The sequence below is a fragment of the Lampetra fluviatilis genome, chromosome 50, assembly GCF_964198595.1.
Source record: "Lampetra fluviatilis chromosome 50, kcLamFluv1.1, whole genome shotgun sequence".
NCBI classification, from domain to species: Eukaryota; Metazoa; Chordata; class Hyperoartia; order Petromyzontiformes; family Petromyzontidae; genus Lampetra; species Lampetra fluviatilis.
In genome coordinates, this window is record NC_136324.1 from 6,545,000 (window position 1) to 6,560,758 (window position 15,759).

At 47.8% G+C, this 15,759-nt stretch overlaps 1 protein-coding gene across 1 annotated transcript in view; it reads left to right on the forward strand.

The window, feature by feature from the left end:
* Positions 1-260: 260 nt before the first annotated feature.
* The window catches only part of LOC144948553 (mannosyl-oligosaccharide 1,2-alpha-mannosidase IB-like), a 448,029-nt gene continuing 432,530 nt past the window's right edge, over positions 261-15,759 (forward strand). The window contains exon 1 of the mRNA XM_078878122.1: positions 261-2,520. Within this exon, the coding sequence (XP_078734248.1) occupies positions 1,261-2,520 (1,260 nt within the window). The 5' untranslated portion in view covers positions 261-1,260. The remainder of the gene's footprint in view (positions 2,521-15,759) is intronic.

Here is a 15,759-nt window from a genome sequence, read left to right on the forward strand (position 1 = left end):
AGGGGGAGAGTGGGAGGAGAGGGGGAGTGGGAGGAGAGAGAGAGCGAGGGGGAGAGTGGGAGGAGAGAGAGAGAGAGCGAGGGGGAGAGTGGGAGGAGAGAGAGAGCGAGGGGGGGAGTGAGAGGAGAGAGAGCGAGGGGGCAGTGGGAGGAGAGAGAGCGATGGGGAGAGTGGGAGGAGAGAGAGAGAGCGAGCGAGGGGGGAGTGGGAGGAGAGAGAGCGAGGGGGGAGTGGGAGGAGAGAGAGCGAGGAGGGGGGGAGGAGAGATCGGCGCTCGTGCGCGCGCGTGTCCTCGTGCGCTCGTCAAACGCTGCCCAGCCTCATTCCTCATCACAGCTCTCTCAAGGCTGCACCATCCTGCCCTGGCTATCGCTATTGAAGAGTTAACCAGTCGCAGTCGGTCTCCTGCTCTCATCCCTCTCCCGCTCGCGTAGATTCCATTCATTTTGTACATTCGTAAAGACTGGCTGGCACACCACACACGCGCGCTTGTCTGTGCGTGTGTGTGTGTCTCGTGGTTTGTCAGTTTGATTAACAGTAATAATCCTGTAATGTGCACCGAACAAATGGACGGGTAAATAGAGCGAGTGAGACCCATTTGTACTAATAACAGCCTGAGGAGGGGAGAGAGGGGGTGGGCGATTGAGGGGAGAGGAGAAAAACTAGCCGCTGAAAGCAAAGAAATGCACTTAGTTCAAGCGAAACAGACTTCTTGCTGTTCCGTATGAATATTGAAGTAGTTACGATTACGTGCAACGTACGTTGTGGTTGTACCAAGACGCATCAAGGCTGTTCCATTGGCCCGGTTGATGCCCTCTCGAGCAGTCGTAACTGAACAGAGTTTAACCGCAGACCAAAATAAGTCAATCATAAACTCGAAGTCTTTTTAAGTAAGAGGAATACGAGAGAAGCTGTGCCCACTCGAGATTCCGTCTGCATCTTTTGCTCGGCATTAGTCCCTTTTGGATTTGTCCCGATAGTTGGAAGACTTGCCTTGGAAGAATTGCGATTAAAATAGCAAGCGAAAAGTGCATTTAGTTCCGAAGTAAAGAGACGGCAAGCGCGACTAAGATTCCACAACTTAAACACGCCGGCTGATTCGGAGTGTCGTTGATCACCGGAGATCATTTCTGCGCCGAGCAAGGAGGAGGAGGAGGTCGCACTGATCTCAAAGAAAGGATACGAGGCGAACACCTCCATCAACCCCACGGTCAAGTCAACAAAGCAGAGTGAGAGAGAGAGTCCCAACTATCGTGAAACATGTCCACCCCTCTACTGCCGCTCTTCAACGTGGGTCAGATCTCAGCCTCGGGAGGCAGGAGGGGCGCATCCTCGTCTTCCTCGTCCGCCGCTTCGGGATCGCCGTCCCACCACCACCACCAGCAGCAGCAACAGCAGCAGCAGCAGCTCCACCACCTCAAGCTGTCGGAGAAGTTCGCGCTGCTGCTCGTACTCAGCGCCTTTGTGACCCTCTGCTTCGGGGCAATCTTCTTCCTGCCCGACTCGGGCCGGGCTCTGCGGAGGCTGCAGGCGCAGGGTTTGCAGGACGCGCTGGTGCCACGTGCAGGAGGAGGACATCTGCAGCAGCGGCAGCAGCAGCAGCAGCAGCAGAAGCGTGAGGACTCGTCGCTGCATAAGTCTGAGCGCGACCATGAGCATGCTCTGCAGGAGGCGCGCTCTGCCCTAACGCCGCACCCAGGTGATGGTGGTGCAAGTGGTGGTGGTGTAGGTGGTGGCGGCGGTATAGATGGTGTAAGTGGTGGTGGTGTCATTAGTGGTGCACGTGGTGGAGGTGTCGGTGATGTAGCTGTAAGTGGTGGTGGTGGTACTTTAGATGGTGATGGTGGAGGTTTGGTTCGCCGTGATGACGAAGTTGGAGGCGCTGAGAGAGTAGTCGTCGTCGGCGGAGGTGGTGGTGGTGTTCTCGATGGAGAAGGTAGAGATGACCTGCCCGCGCACGATAGAGATACGGTTGTCGAGAGAGGCGTAGACGATCGAGGGACAGATGAAAGTGGTGGAGCTGCAGACGGAAATGTTGTTGGAGGGGTTCGTCCACCCCTTGGAGGAGGTGGAGCCTCGGTTGGAGCTGGAGGAGCTCTTGCTACACAGAGTGGAATTGCAGGTGAAAGTGCTCCAGATCCGACAAATGGAGGAGGTGGCGATGTTGGGGTTAACAGCGGTGGTGCAGGTGATGGAGATGGTATAGGTGATGTAGCCGTTCGAGATGGTATGCGCGGTGGAGGTGGTATAGGTGGTGTAGCTGTTCGAGATGGTATAGGTGGTAGAGGTGGTATAGGTGGTGTAGCTGTTGGTGACCACCTTAACGGGGCTCCGTCCGACAACACAGAACTGCGCGCCCTCATACGGACGGAGAAGGCCAAGATCGTGGCCGAACTTGAGAAGGAGCAGAGAGAGAAACGCGAGCGCCTGCCCAGCTTCCCCTGGGCCGAGCCGATGGGAGCCACGGGTGGAGAACCGTCGGGAGAAGATGTGCGGGAGAAAAGGGACAAGATACGGGAGGTGAGACGGTGGTGGTGGTGTGTTAATGGTGGTGGTGGTGGTGTGTTGGTGGTGGTGGTGGTGTGTTAATGGTGATGTGTTAATGGTGATGTGTTAATGGTGATGTGTTAATGGTGGTGGTGGTGTGTTAATGGCGGTGGTGACCGTGTCTGGTGGTTGCTACCTCGTGCTGGGAGCGTAGAAGGTTTTGTTAAAGTTGAATTGATGTTGGCGGTGATGCTGGGTTAGTAACGGATCTGGGGAGGCGGGGGGGGGCAGTGTTTGATGGCTGTGTTGAGACGATACGAGAACGTCTTTATGCTGAGCTGCTGGTGGTGGTGGTGTTGGGTTTGATGTGGTGGTGTTGGGTTTGATGTGGTGGTGGTGGCAACGGCGGAGCTGTTGATTGCGGTGGTGTTGGTTATGATGTTGATGCTAAGTGAAGATGATGATGGTGCTGTGGTGATGGCTGTGATGCTCATTGTGTTGACGGAATGTGTTAGAGGTGGTGATTTTTTGGAGACCACACATGTGATTGCATGCTTCCCCTCTCAGCCCCTTTTGGGGGATGAGTTTGACACCGACTGTGACAATAGGGTGGCTCCGTGTGATACAAGTTGAATTTTCTCACTCGCGTACAGCCTTTATTACACCTTCATATGAGCGTGGTTATGCATCTTCTGTAACAATGTAACTTGGTCATTCACTAACGTTGAGGAGAGTCCCGGTGCAGGTGTTATACCCTGTACTCTGTGTGGCTGAGATTGTGGCTCGGTTTCATGGAGCGGCAGGGCTCCCCCAGTAATTGAGGGGGACAAGTTCAATTCTTGGTCAGCTTTAACCTTGGTTCGTCCTCGCTCATCGTCGTCATTAGCAATCACCAGCAGCGCCACCACCACCACCATCATCTGCATCGTCTTGATCATCCATCGTACATCTCCCTAGGGTTAACAATTGAACACAGTGCAGTTGTCCTGCAGTTTAACACGTAGGCTTTCGCGACCAATATCATCCATAATAGAGCCAACTAGTAAGAGTTGTCATGTTGTCACGTGTTCTGTTTACGTGACAACCCTTTTACTAGTTGGCTGTGTCGGGTGGTGGCGGGTTTGAACGACACATTTATATATTTACGCGATCTAACCCAAAAACCTCTATTATGGATGGGCTGCAGTGTTTGATAAAAATAGAAGACATAGTTGGTTGATAATCACGTGACGTACTACAGGTCTCGGCCATAGCAATGGCTAATTTCCACCTTTGGCTTTACAAAAGTCAGCAGGTGTTTTTTTGTGTGTCCATTGAGCAGAGTCTTGGCCTTGCCATATTAATGTTGACCATTGGGTTAGGGGGCCATCCGTGCAGATAATCTCTTACCAATGCTTGTTTGAGCATGTGGACTATTTGAGCATTTTCTTTCAAATATTTGATTTAAATAAAATGTAAATGCAGCACTGCATGAATTGTAATTATATGACCCGGGTGTCATGCACGTGTGGGTTAATGAAACAGCGGTGCCACTATCGGACGTTAAGGAGCACTCGTAATTAAATAACGGTAGCCCTAATGCCGTTACATGCTCGGCTAATTACTAATTAGGTGGGCAGACCAAGCGTTTGGTGGTCAATTTGTCTACCGTTGCCTGTATTAAAGTTAAAACGCAAAGTTGATGCGCAATTACAGAATTGGTTGCCCATTATAGGAGCCAGAGCGGTGAAGCCGTGGTGCTGAGTGTACCGCACCGCACGCTGAACTCGGCGTCCTGAGTTTGATTCCTGTCCACGGCTTGGCAGCAGTGGCGAGTGATACATCTGTAAGGGATGTCAGGGGAAGGATTCCCACCAAAAGGAGGGGGGGGGGACGGTGACGGGGGAAGGGGGAGGAGCAAGCGAGGAGATATAAGAGAGAGAACGGGCGGAAAGAGGGGAGATCTTGGCAGGAATGAGATCGAGAAGGCTGGGGACGAGTGTGGACTGAAGGAAGGAGTAAAAGACGAACCCCATGTAGCCTTGTGTCGACTCTCCTTGACATCTCACACCGACTTGCGGTGAAGTATGACCATAATGTATTCTAGATTAGAAGCTTTCGTGACTGCAAGGCATCATATTCTTAGGTTTTTTCGGTAAAGTCACGTAGGTAAAACATCAAAATTAATGAAAATAAAATAAAATAAAAACAAATCACTTGATGCAGCTAATTCGGCTGTGACGGTCCCACCTGATGACGGAGACTTGTGTTGCCTCCGAAACGTCGTGATTTTTGTTTTTATTTTATTTTATTTTCATTCATTTTGATGTTTTACCTACGTGACTTTACCGAAAAAACCTAAGAATGTGTGACCATAATGATCAAACAACCCCGTGACGGCATTGGGATGCCTTCATCCAGTCGTGGGTCGAAAAAGGGTTCATTGCTTATTAGATTACGATCCACTGTCACCCATTTTACCGTCATTGCTTTTGAAAATTGTTGGGCCCCGTCATGGAAATGTGTAATTTCCACCACTGGTTTCATGGCCGCCACATTGCTCGCGAGAGCTGTGATGCCCTCCGACCTCGCTTATGTAATAAAGCACGTGCCGTTCCATTAGTTATGTAATGCGGTCAGTATGAAGATGGGAGTTTTCAGAACGGTACAATGAGATTACATTCAAAAGTTTGCGTGACCTACATATATTTTAACACTATTCAAAAACCATTCGACTGCCATTAAAAATGTGTTTAACTAGACAGTGCCACCGTGTTGTAAAATGAGCAACGGGGAATGGCAGTGGTGGAAATTTCATCTTGCCATGGATGTGGTGAAATGTATTCACTCAGCACTGGGTTTGAGACCAAGGGGTGAGGAAATGGTTGATACTATGATACTAACCCACACCATCCTCATATGTGGGTGCTGTATTGGCCCTAAATAGGCAAACGCTAGCAGCACTCGCCCACACAGTGTTTAAGACTAAACTCGGAATGACTTTGGTTCGTATGAAGATTATATATTGTGTGCGTGTGTATGGTGGCACGGTGGTCTGAGTTGGATTTCCACTCACAGCCAACACCGGTGACGATTTCTCTTAACCAGTCCTGGGCCTCCCCTAGGTCGACTTAGCCTCAAATGAACACCTGGTGCAGTGTGTAAATATCGCCACTAGGGAGACAAAGGCGGCCAGGCATGGTGCTGGCCACCCACCCACGTGTACCATGCCGGCCTTCATGGGTGCTCGCTAGCAGCACTCCCCAAAAGTCTGTTGAGGCTATACGGGGGATCTTGTCGCTTGTTGTTTGTTTGACAGTGGTCAGAGAGCTTGACTCTCTAATAAATTATTGCGTGTTTAAATCATGCTCGACGGCCACCTCGGCCCATCATCCCTCCGGGGTTCGCAAAAAGGAGTTGGGGTTCCACTCTGTGGAAGTCAACGGTGGTCATCCGATGGGAGTGGGGCCACCGACGGAGATGGGTCGCTGTCTCCCCATGCTCTCTCGAGGAGGGTAGACTCACTCTGATTGCGGTGTGCGAGCGGGCGCGTGCGGGGCTGCACGTGCCGTCCTTGTTGGGTGTACTTGCGGTAATTGCAGGGTTTCGCATTTGCATTACCACGGCGTCTTCGCTGAAAGAGCTGTGAACACTAAGGATGTCCTGTCTCGTTGGTCCCCACACACCTTCTATCCCCGTCAACTCTCACTCCCATCTGGGCAAGTTATTTTTGCTCGCGTGGTTGAAAACGCCAGTAGCAACGATGCTCTCGTGTTGCCTCCACCGATTTTATTTTGCACAAAAGCCACTTGCAAAATGCCATTTGCTAATGCGTTTCCCATTTTACCACTTCACCAAAGCGACACAGAATTACGCAAGTGGCCATTGCATACATGTGACTGGAAGGGTGCCTGACGTTACATGGCAGAATCGGGTTAAAAACATATTTAGCTTTTTTTTTTTACGGAAAGTTAGCGCGAATGGGACCGTGCCACAATGTGTTTGGGAAGAGGAAGTTGTGATGGGAAAGGACACGTGTGCAAGGATGAAGGGAAGGGCCAGTTGTGCAAGGCAACCATCGGCCGTTGAAGCCAGGTGGGCACCATCAGAGGGAGACGTTGCAAGAACACGTCTTAGGGGGTGAGATGTAAACCTTTCAACAGTTGTGCAGTCTCGCAGAAAGGAACGCGAGCGGAGGTGTGGATGGCGGCGTCGTTGACATTGGCCGCCGCGGTGACCGCTCTCTAAATGAAATGAATGTTTGAGAGAGCCCTTGATGCGTTTTTAATGTCCGCTCTCGACACAAACTTTGCCACGTGCCAGCGCTCTAACGAACGGCTCGCCGCAACTCTGCCCGAGAAGGCCACACCAGGTATGTTCAATAGGGTTAATTGAGGAATTGATGGCTTTCTGTTGAGTTCACGTTTGGCAGCGGTGACAGCTGATGCTTCCACGGGGGAACGGGAGTCGCCTCAATTTGCTAATCAAAGCGCAGATGAATTATTTATTGCTTCAGTGGGTTCGATGTTAACGCACGTGTGTGTGCGCGCGCTTGCGCTGTGTCCGTCTGTGCGCGCGCGCGGGCCCGTGCGTTCTGCCCTGCCATAAACAGAGGTGTACACCATGGCAAATGATATCCAAAACATAACGTCGGCAAGTCCCTAGGTAGACTCGGCCTAAAATGAACACAGTACCTGGTGTGGAGCCACTGCACTACAATCCTGGTTGACCTCGCATTGATTGCAGGCTGGGGTGACAGTCATCGCCGGAGGTCATTTGATACTTTAGGTCGACTCAGCCTAAACACGAATGCGTGGAACGATGTTGCGGCTGACGAAGCTAGCTGGGCCTCCTCAGCACTATCTCATGAGCCAGTGGTCGTCTACACTGTTGCATCTACAAGGGGGATCTTTGTGCCTGTGTGTTAAATGTGGGCAGTGTTAAATATCTTCTTGGTTCTTTCGGTAAAGTCACGTAGAAGGGAAGTAATAAAATAATTAAAATAAAACATAATGAAATAAAATCATTCTCACGACGTTTCGGCTACAACGCAAGCAGCCGTCTTCTACGTGACTTTACCGAAAGAACCAAGAAGATGAATCCCTGCAGTCACTAAAGCTTTAAATCGGAAGTGTTAAATATGCTTCCACAATCTTTTCTTGCCAAATGTGGATGTCACCACAAGTGCTGTCCAGCCCTATTATAAACCACAACACTAAATACAGCCACTGTAGCGTTTCCTCCCGTAGAAATATGTAAATATGTATGGGGTGCTGTGTTTATATTTTTTGAAACAATGCATTGTTGATGTCAAAGGATCCATCCTTCAGCATTGGGGGGTGAGTTGGTGCGCTTCATATATCTATGTGCGCTGAATGAATTACAAAGCTTGGTACTTGGAAAACTGCTATGCACGCCAAGTAATACTGGAATATTTTTTTTAAAACCTACATGGTGTACTTTGCTCTGTATATATTATTTGTTAAGAAAATAATAATTTCTGCATTGTTTAAATTATGCGAGAGCAGGATTTCTATCTTTTTTTTATATATAAAACATTGTTTTATTACTATTTACATAACCAGGCAATATCCCGTGGACATTGCGCTGCTTTGCAAGCGAGCGCTCAAAGTACGTGCACTGTATTTGGATATTAGTGTCACCTTTTGATTTTTCAACATGATTCGGATTTAGATAAAATTAAAATGCGACCCATCCCTCGACGGCATGCACAGCAACAGTGGGCATCCAGTGTTTTACAGAGAGTGGCAGAGTCGGTCGTTGGCAGAAGAAAATACAGGGACTCGTCTCTGCTTACGAACGAGTTAGGTTCCAGAGGTCTGTTCGTAAGTCGATACGTTCATAAGTCCAACTTTACTCCTGTCGATTCCAAATATGTTGTACGGCGTGTACACTAAACATGAGTGTAATGGCTTTAAAAGTTGTACACTCTCCTGTAGATGCAAATGCCACTGGTTCTTCATGTTCTGCAGATGTAGACGCCATGACCATCATCTATTGCGCGCCGGCTGAACTTACGACTCTCGGTCCGAACAGGCAACTGGACATATGGACAGGTTTGTTCCTATCTCTGAGAGTTCGGAACTTGAATGTTCGTAAGTAGAGTCCCTGGAGGAAGTTCTTAAGCCTGGACGTGAGCAGGCGCAGGGCGTCAACAGCACGGGCAGCTGGGGGAAGGGAGTTCCAGACTGCATGGTTCAGAACAGAACGGATGACCTTCCACTGAGCGGAGGGAATTTAGCAGAGCGCCTCGGTTTTTGCTGGAGTGGAAAGCGTTCAGACCCATTCGTGCTTTAGTTGATAAACAGACAACTGCATGTAAGTGTTATCCGTGCAAGGATATTTAGTGGCGCAAACCACACCTCTGTCTCATAGCACCAAAGGTTTAAAAATACCGAAGTTTGACACGAGAGGTGTGACATCAACATGTAAGTGTCGGCCATTATGCGGCACCGATGTCAAATAATACTTGTTTGCACATCTGCCGTGTAATGAAATAAAATGTCTTCGTCTTCCCATGAGCAGTGGTGTGGTCATAATCATCAATAGCAGCCCAGAACGAGTGTAAACTCCACTTTCTCATGACAGAGGCCAGAGTATTCTTATCACCCTCGCAACAGCACTTCAAACCATCTGCACAGTGAAACATTTTTTCCATGTCAGTTGAACTCGTCGGCTTTCGCGACCAATATCAGCCATAATTCAGGGTTCTTTTTGGGTTAGATTGTGTCAATATATGAATGTGTCGTTAAACCCGCCACTACCCGACACAACTAATTTAGTAAGGTTTGTCACGTAAACAGTACAATCAAATTCATTACTAGTACAATTTACAATCTGAGTTCGACGTTTCGCCAGTAATCCATGTCCACTCTCAGATCATTGTAATTATCCGCGTGCCCAAATTGTATCAACGAAAAAAAACTCTATAGATCCAGACCCTTTTCATTGATAAGAGTGGTAAACCAGAAGTTACAACACGGTCATAGGATAGTCTGCCAAGAAGTGTAGATGAAATGAGTAATTTCTGTGGACAAACAGATAATGGGATCCGCCCCTAGAGCCCTCCCATTTCGGATAAGGAGAGTTTATTTGCACAGGACTTTAACAGTAAACTTTCCATTGTATTGTTGCCAATATAAAAAAAAAACCCATTTGCTAATTGAGGAAGGGGGTATACATGTGACTAAACTTTCTGAAAAGCAATGATCGAGACGTGAATGGGTTAAGACAGTGCCCGTGGTTTGACTGAACCGCTATCAGACAAATGTGTTTTTTTAAATCAAGTTGTAATTCTGAACAGACACTTTGCTTGTTTTATCTACTCATTATTTACCGTATGTCTTGCTGCTATTTATTTTGTGGGCCCCCCCCCCCAACACACTGCTTAACCCCCCCCCCCTTCATTCTTGTGCATTTGAGAATTTCGCTCCCTGTCTGTGATTACATATTCTACTTTGACGTCTTTATCCAACGACTCCAGGGGGATTTTCTTTCGAGTCAATGCCTCCGCAGTCGAAGCGCGCCTCTTCCACAGCAACGCAGTTCTTTCATTCTAACACTAAATCGCGACAGTCTGATAATTTCCGATTTTATTGTCGCCATCGCTCAAAAGTTGGGAGATTAAAAAATACGTGTCTATAAATAATCGCCTAATCAAGGTGACGTTATCGTCATGCCAAATGCCGCATTTTTCTTTAGCCCCCTCTGCAAGGTATTTAAAAAAAAAAGTATAAATTATTATATTGGCCCTGATAAACCAAGCGTCCCAATTCCCGTAACGGCTGCAGTGATTCCCTCGCTGTAATCATTCCTCGGGGATGAGCAACGGAAAGTCACGACCAAATGAAAAGAATGCACTCTTGAAAACGTATCACCTTGGGGGGAAAAAAAACCCCAGATACAAAGCCACGTTATTTAAATAAATAATTATCACGATGATTATGATTATTTTAGCTATCTCCATGCAAGGCTGTTCAGCCATTACAGACTTTGGAATTAATCAGAATGGATGGCAAATTAGAAATTAATGTACATGGCCAATTACATGATGGCCTACATGATAGCACGGCTTGATTAGCTAATTAGTCAGGCGGATTTGAGTGAAGCGCTGTACGGTGTTTGATCTGTTGGGCAATGTGTGCGGATATGTTTTTGGCTGCACTGCAAAATCCGTAACTCAATTGGTACCGCTGCTAATTAAGGTCCATCTGCTGGAGTCTGAAATATAAATATTCTAACGAGGTGGGCAAAAATACAATCAACTCGTGCTGTACCAATCGTGCACCGCGCGTGGCTTATGAAGGCCCTCTCTGATGTTGCCATTGTGGTGGCAAAACCGTCTGCCACGAGCAGCCACGCAGTGGATTTTAACTCCTTCTTAGGAATCGCCAGTCACGTGGTAACCAGTTATTGACTTACCTACCTCGAAACTGCACCAAAAGGGCCGTCGTAATGTTAAGCGTAATTAGCCTCCCCGAAGGTCTGGGAACCTCGACCAAAAAAAAAATTGACTGCCGGCAAACAATGCAGTTGCACTGTCAAAACCTGCCCAGCCAGTAATACGTAAAGTGTTTACCATGACCAGAAGGCAAATCGTTTAAAGCAAAACTAATATTCCATCGCTACCGCTGCTGCTATTGACAATTGATGAAAATCACAACTTGTGCATTCACAGTTGAGGCTTGCGGCCTTACCCCCCCCCTGCCGCCTCCCTCTCACAAGTTCAGCGGCTGGTGGAACCATGCTGCGATTTGGCCTACGAGGTTATTGTGGTAATTAGCACATTGCGAGCGGCAAAACAAGCCATCGGTGGGGGGGGGGGGATGGTACCCGGTGTAGCCTCTAGTGACTCATAAATTGCTGCAGCATTTTCTTAGCCAGGGAGAATTAATACATTTTTAGAACATCAAACTACCTAGGGGGGGGCTGCGAGCCAATTTTAGAAAGCCGCCCGGGTTTTAGTAGAGTGACACGCAACATGCGTCGCCTTGACTTCACGATATTTCCATGGAATACAATAAAAAAAAAGGACTGGGTTTCACAAATAATAGTACAGTGCTGTAACAACCGAAGACGGATGTAAGACCGCGAGATTTGTGCGCGCGCGTGCTTTGGCTCTACAAGGTATCTGTCACTTGCCAGTTTTAACGTGTTGCGCGGAGACGATGCTCAACACAGGCATGATGGCACAGCAATACAAGATGTGCTTTGACGTTAGCCGGAAGGGGGGATGCAGGGAAGGAGTGTGTGGTTATTCTTTTTTAAATCCTTTATATTAAGTTCGCTTGCTTGCTTACGACCGTGCACATCTTTCGGTCGTTTTTTAACCCACTTCCCGTGATCCAATCGAGCTGACATTTTGCACACAGACTCGTTGTGCGTGACAATTTATTTTCGTGAAATTTTTTCCCCCAAATTTTCCACTTTTTAGGAAAAAAAAATGTCATATTTAATTTAAAATACCAATGTGATAAAAATGAAACTCTTACTCAAGAAAAACAGAAATGAATAATAAAATAAAACCGATGCCACGCATATAAAGGATTTATAGTGAAAAACTTTGTTTTCACGGGTTAATTTTTTTGTGTTTTGGTCACCCCCGTGCATCGAAGGGTCGAGCGCTGTGGTTCTTAACCCTTATGGCAGACTTGTACCGCTTTGGTTCTCGATCCTATTTTTTTATGTTAATAAATCCATGCGTTTGATAAAAACAAAGTAGTTGTGCTCATGTGCCCGTGCTTAATTTGTGTTTTCGATTATTTGCTTTCGAAAATAAAAAATCTGGCCATGTCTCGCACCCCCAGAAAGGGCATCTCGCATGCGCCGTGCGCGTGCGTGCACCCCAGGTTAGGAAGAACCACTGCTCGAGTGCTTGGCTGCATACGCAGGGGGCTTCTGGGACGTGTAAGGCAGAGTCTGTGGTCCAGCATTTTTAAAATCGGAAATGAGTGCAGTTGAGTTTGCAACAACAACAACAAAAACTTTTTTTTAAAGCAGGATGCCCGTGCTGGAAAGGCAGCAGTTGTTTTCACACGAAGCCCGGTGCTGCACAACCCATTAATTTGTGGCCATGTGTTGGAATTGTTGAACAAATAAAACAGCAAATAGCACGATCTCTGTAGGTGTGTGTGATTGCATGCACGTGTACGAATTCCCAGCGTTGGTTTATAGCACTGGCTCAACTAGTAATAATGAACGAAGCATTATTGTCAATGTCATTGGTGTGTGCGTGTGAGTGGATTGGTGGAGGAGCGAAACGTGTTAGGGGTGGCCTGTCCACATGGGCGAAGTTAAGTGTGGGGGGGGGCGCCAAATTCGAGGGAATAGATACAAATAAAATAACGAAGATGTCGTTAATTAAATTCCCGTGCACGTACAGAGGGAATATGAATTATAATTAATTTCTGATCATTTATTGGTTGAACAGACAGACGGGACAGACAGACTAACCGTATAATTACATCTCTGTTTAAATAAAAATACGCTTAAAAAAAAAATTAAATGGAAAAAAAATGTTTCCCACATTACCAAAAACCTCAGCCTAGCAAGTGCCCTTGAGGTTTTGGGGTGGGAACACCGATTTGCGTGGTTCGCCCTAAGGCGCCAGTTGCTGGAATCACGTCCAAGGCCGCCCCTGGAACGTGTATTGGTGAGCGTGCTGCTCCGCGAACCGGGTGACCCGAGTACGATTCCCGCTCACGATCAATAACAGTGGCGAATATTTGAACCAGTCCTGTGCCGCTCCAAGGTCGACTCGGCCTTAAATAAGCATTGGGAAGACGCAGGTGGACGGACGTGGTGCTGGCCACCCCAAAACCCCTCGTGCGCCGCATTGGGTGCTGGCTACACGGCACTTAAATTTCGATTTAAAGCTTTCGTGACTGCAGGGATTCATCTTCTTGGTTCTTTCGGTAAAGTCACGTAGAATGGAAATAATAAAATAATAAAAATAAAACATAATAAAATAATTCTCTCGACGTTTCGGCCAAAACGCAAGCAGCCGTCCTCAGGTGGAGAACAGGTCTGTCGAGAAGACAGTCTGAATGACACACCCCAGGCTTGGAGCGACTATTTAAGCTGGGATGGAGGGGGGAAGAGCGCCTTGACAAGAGAATTTGCACTTGCCCCCAATAGTCTGTGTTAAGGCGATGACGACGTGGGTCTTTGTGAAGTGGTGGCACAGTGGTTCGTGAACAAGACGGGTTTGGAACTGGCCGTCGCTCCCAGACCAACAGCAACGATCGACATCTCTGCTCCCTCTGACATCGTTTTGGCCTCATGGCCTGCTGCCGAGGATGGCCAAAATCATTCGATGCTGCTCTACTGTTCACCTAATCGAGAAGATGCTCCGCGACCATACCAATATGGTACACCTCGCTGGTAAACACAACTGCAATAGAATTATGAAAAATGGGCACCCTCAAGGCTCATTGCTAGTACCGTCACTATTTACGCATTTATGTTGGACTTCTTTTGTGACCGTACGTAGCCAATCCGTGCTGATCTAGTGAATATCATCTTGTAAGTTGATATGTGCAGATAACATAGCTTTTGCTGCATGGGGCACAAAGCTCGAACAGCTGAGCTAACTTCATTGGAGGCATATGGGAAAGGGTTAAATAATGCAATGCGCATCATAACCAGAATGATGAAGCCGGGACCAATACCTTGGCTCCCTGTTCTCTCGAACATTCTGCCACCAAATATCCACAGAGACGTGCAAACTTGCAAGGGGATTTACATGTTTTCTTGCCAGCGGCAACCACCACCACCACCTTGCCATCATCAACCAAATACCTCTACGACGCACCTCACCGCCAACTCAAGTCCCGACCTCCGGTCTGGGATTTTGTGCGATCACCATGCTGCAATCGCGAATGCCACAGCCAGAGCAGCACGTGACCACCACCAACGGAGAGGCGAAGACGGTTGAGCGTGCATGGCGCTGTTCAGAAGGACTGGCACCACCCACTTCCACGGATGGTGGGCAGTCCTTGTTGTAAGTTGCTCGCCAACTCGGGGGCGAGTAACCGCATGCCGATTTTAAAATGTATGATAAACACCCGTCTAACACGCGTAGAGTTGTTGCGCTTAAGCCTTGTTAACATGTATGCATGTACAACTATAACAACTGTGAAACTAGAAACTATTTAAATTTGACCAGGTACGGGCCCACTGAGCTGCTATATAGCTTTTTTTAGAAGCAACCTGGCCATAAATTATAGCTCAACAAAGTGGCTTACCACGTGGACATTTATAGCAGCCAAATACTCTATAAACGCACGTTGATTCTGAATGTGGAGGGAAAAACCGGGGGACCTGTAGAAAAATCCACGTGACCGCGGCGAGAGAGAACACGCAACTCCAAATATACAAAAGGTGTCACGGTCGAGTTCGAACCCACGACCTCCTGTATACCAGGCCTGGTAGTTAACGTCTCGCCACCGCGGCGGTATCTTGTGTGTAATTGGTTCACGTGAACCCTGCATGCACCACCAGAGCCGTGGTTCTCAACCCTTTGGTATGGCGTTCCCTGAATGGAAACAACTGATCTGCGCCACCCCTCCCCCTCTCCCTACACTGGCCCCCTACCCCAGGTCGCTAAGGCCACAATACACAGGGAGATGAAATAAATGTTTTCAACGGCCTCTACTAACGCGGCGTTATCCTGACATTTGTTTCGCGTTGTCGTATTTGTGTTTAGTGCCGGACACTGGCGTGCCATGTCGGCCTCCATAATAATTCGTCAGAATCATGATAATGATTTACTTATTTATCCAGGAGAGCCACACGGAGTTCTAGATTTTAAGTTTTCGTGACTGCAAGGATCCATACTTTTTGTTTTTTTCGGTAAAGTCACAGTAGGTTGAAAACTAAAATAAATTAAGCGCTTAAGCGGTTGTGCTTTCGCTGCGTTGTCCCCACCTGAAGACGGACGCTTGTGTTGCGCCCGAAACGTCGTGATTTAATTTAGTTGTTTTCATTTGAATTTTTTTTTACCTTCGTGACTTTACCGAAAAAACCAAAGCGTACCACACGGAGTTGTCAGACCTTTTTTTTGTTTTCAAGTTCCTGCCTGCTGCGTTGGGTTTTTTTTATTTTAAGATTTTTAGAGCCAATTAATAATACCGCTTGGTAAGAAACCAGAGCGCACAGTGAAAACCACACGCACGCGAGGGGCCAACACCCCCCCACCCGCACAGGTGGCAACAGATGGCGATTGAGTCCACTTGCTGTACCGCCCTCTCCTGGGCGAGCCAGGGTATGGCA